This window comes from Crocuta crocuta, unplaced genomic scaffold (assembly GCF_008692635.1).
Source record: "Crocuta crocuta isolate KB4526 unplaced genomic scaffold, BGI_CrCroc_1.0 scaffold291, whole genome shotgun sequence".
NCBI lineage: Eukaryota > Metazoa > Chordata > Mammalia > Carnivora > Hyaenidae > Crocuta > Crocuta crocuta.
Window position 1 is genome coordinate 3,116,054 of NW_027527977.1, and position 3,580 is coordinate 3,119,633.

General features: G+C 55.4%; 1 protein-coding gene across 1 annotated transcript in view; it reads right to left on the minus strand.

The window, feature by feature from the left end:
- Positions 1–3,574, minus strand: part of TRAM2 (translocation associated membrane protein 2) — a 75,858-nt gene extending 72,284 nt beyond the window's left edge. Inside the window, exon 1 of the mRNA XM_077752836.1 lies at positions 3,440–3,574. Within this exon, the coding sequence (XP_077608962.1) occupies positions 3,440–3,559 (120 nt within the window). The 5' untranslated portion in view covers positions 3,560–3,574. The remainder of the gene's footprint in view (positions 1–3,439) is intronic.
- Positions 3,575–3,580: the final 6 nt, after the last annotated feature.

Sequence of the window (3,580 nt, forward strand, 5' to 3'; positions counted from 1 at the left end):
TCACAAAAGAGAGAGTTTTCCTCTTCCCCTGCCTGTTTCGGTTTGAAACGTGGCACTGAACGGGACACTGGAAAGCAAAGGGAAAGGGGAGGGGCAGGCTGCTTTCAAATCTGACGCACACACACATACACACACCCCCGGCTGGCCGCCCACACCCTGAAGGGGAGTCCGACTGGACTCCACCAAAGATGGGACTGCAGGACCCAATGGTGAGGTAGAAAACTCCCACTTGCACCAACTCCCCCCCAAAAAGCCAGAGTTAAGAAAGAGAGAGCTGGAAGGGAAGGAGGGGGAAAATAAAGCTCCACATTCCTGACATTTTTTAGCCAAGTGCTGTGGCTGCACAGAACAGCTCTATTCCAAACAGCCTTGCAGAATGGAAAGGAAACCTGGATTCAGGGCAAAGAACCCACCCCCTGCCTTGGAAATGGGAGAAGGAATTTTAGGATGGCCCAAAACTGAACCAAAAGAGGAGGGAAGGGCACTCCTTCATGTGTGTTCCCCAAAGGAAGTGATCCCGAGGGAGGAAATTTGGAGTCATCATCTCCCAGGAGATCAAATTCTAGTCCTTGGGTCCCTGAGGGGGAAATGAAAGCCCCACTAACTGCTGGCAAGCTGAGGGGGAGCTGGGGAAGGGGCAAGGCAAGACAGAGGCTTGTTGGGATGCAAGGGGCTGTGGCTGCCTGGGGAGGGGACAGAAGGGTCCAGCTCATTGGCAGAAGCTGGGCAGGGGACCCCGAGGGAGGAGTGGCCAGGAGAGTCACTCTGTGGGAAGAATCATGACTGCGTTTTCCTGACTCAGCTTCTGAATGAAGGAATCCTAGCCCTGCCCCACGTCAGAAACCCAAGAGCCTGACATCCTCTCTCCCTGTCTCCCCCTTCCACCTCCTTCTGTCTCCACTTCTAGGAAAAAGCATGCTAAGTGCTGGACTGCCCTGCTCCTATGCATCCCTACATACACACCACTCCTCCAGGGGAGAACCCACGAGACCCTAAGTAATAAGTCCCATGCTGGGTTATGAGGTGCCACCCCTTGGCTTTACTCCAAATGTGAAGATGCCCACAGGTGTGTCTCTGAGGTCCCTTGGGAGTAACTGAGCTCTTTCTGCTCTCATTTGGTAGGGAGAGCAGAGCTCCAAAAACATGAGTATCTCTCCTATCTCTGTGGAGTCAGTTGTTAGGTAGAGACAACAAGGACCTTTGTGCCTAACACAGCAGAGCACATGTCCTTCATAAGGGGGGTTTGGGCACGTCCCTCTTTCTCACATACCAGCATACATCATCGATATCACAAGGTACCTCCGATGCCCTGCAAACCCAACCGCTGTAGGCCTAAGCTTCTGCAGGAAGAGGGTGGGGGGAAGAGGAGTCCACAGGCATTACAGCCAGGGCCCTCCCCACACTCCCCAGGCCAGTCCCAAGAGGGGAAACCAGGGAAGGCATTTCTGTTGTTATTTCTTCTGCCCTGGACCTTTCTCTTCTATCAGGTAGTGGGAGTAAGGGCTCCTCGTGCTTTTCAACTCCCACAAAGCTCCAGGCTTAATGCATAGGACTTTCCACAAGACTAAAGGCAGGAGGGGGAAGGAGACACCAAACTCAAACCCTAAGCAGCTCTTCCAAGCAAAGCTAAAACCCACAGAGCCACAGACCTTAGCAAATGCCTGGAACACGACAGAGCGGGCCATAAGGCTGTTGAGACTCTGCTGAAGAGCGCGCGGCTCTGAGGTCTCCAGCTGTCACGTGTGTCTTTTCAACCACACCCTCCAAGACTGGTGACACGGCACACTGAGAGGCCTCTTAGAATGGAGGAGAGCAAATAGATACTGAGGGTATTGGCTGCACACAACAAACTTCTTACTGCATTAAGCTAATAGTATGATCAATAGTAACAGGCCTTCAGGGGCAAGCGACTTGTCACATTTGTAGAATCTGTTCTGGCTTTTATCGCTTATACGATCTCGGTTAAACCTTACGATAACCTTGCGAGGAAGACAGGTTTTACTAATCTCTTTAATGATGGGGAAACTGAGGCTGCAGTCAGTTTTTCAGTCCGACTAGTGACAGAGCAGAGACTAGGACCCAGGGATGACGCTATCTTGACAAAGTCAGGGTCAATATACCATGAGAGCATCGGGGGAGGGGGGAGAGGGGAGGAAGCGGAGGAACCCTCCGGAAAGCTGGAGTACAGACCCCCATCCAGATCCCAGGTTTATCTCCTACAGACCCTGAAGCCCAGCCAAGGACACATTCACACATTCAACCCTGACTCACGGCCACAAGAATGTCCCCAGCCTGAGGGCAGCTTCCCTGGCCAAGGAGAACCTTTACCATCCTTAGGAGGCAGGGAGCCCAGAGACAGAAGGACACAGAAGGAGAAACCAGCCACACTAGGAACGCTCCAAATGGTTCCAAAAATGGTTACGGCTTCCTACCCCATCCCTGAGAATGCGACCCTACCCAGCAGGGAGGAGCCGGTGACAGTGAGGGGAGTGTCACTCCTGAGACAAGATATACCACAGCAAGCCCTAGACTCACTTTCTTCCAGTTCCTCCCACTTTGGATATCACATTTGTCTCCCTCTGTGGGGCACAGTCTCGCTTGGATTCTGACCCCCAACAGGCTTCCTAAAACTCTCTGCTTGGTGAGGCCTGCACCAGTGCCCTGCTGTCCGGGGTAGAACCCCATCCTGGCCCCCCAACCCCACAGCTTTGAGAGATGCACCTTTCCCCTAAAAGCAGAGAGTATCCCCATCCCTCTCCTCGTCCCTGTAACAGGCGAGAAGCTCTGGGTCCACTACAGAAGGCTCTAAAGGAACAGTCCACAGGGTCACGAAGGGTATATGAAACCGGGCCTTTTAGGCAAGGGCAAAAGAAGGGGGAGGGACGGGAGGATGGCTGAAGGGCACTGCTGATATAGGGCCGGGGCCACACGTGAACACCCTGAGCACGTTCCAGAGGTGAGGATGCAAAAGACCCGGAAAATCGGAGAGTGGAAAAGAGTCAGGGTCCCTCGCATTGGAAAAGCCCAGAGAAGCTGGCAGCCACCGCCTGGGAGGGGGAGAGTTGTGCAATGACTGCGGGTCTGGGAGTCTCCGGGCTTGGCTCCCGGACACCAGAAAGGAAACCCCACTGGTCGGGCCAGGGTGGCAGCGCTGCGGTTGGTTCGAAGCCAGGCTTAGGATCCAGGGCTGCAGAGAGCGCTGCAAGATAGGGTGGGTGCTCAAGGGGGCGGCAGAGCAGGGCACGGCTGCCACGGCGCATTGCTGAGGGGTGGCGTCCGGGCTGACCGGGAGGCCAAGGGGGCGTAGAGTGCACAAAGCCGGGGCGCGGAGAGCGTACACGGCAGCCAAGCGCCCCAGCTCAGACGAGGACCCGCGGGACCTGCAGCGCTACGCCAGGCGACGCACGAGAGGCGGCACCCCCTCCCCAGTCTCGCTCACCTCGAACATAAGCCCGATGAGGACGCAGAGCACCAGGCAGAAGCCGATGTCCGCATGGTTGTGGATGACGAACTCCTGGCTGAAGAGCGGGTAACTTTTCGTCCTCCTGCGGAAAGCCATGGCAGCGGGCGCGCAGCGGCC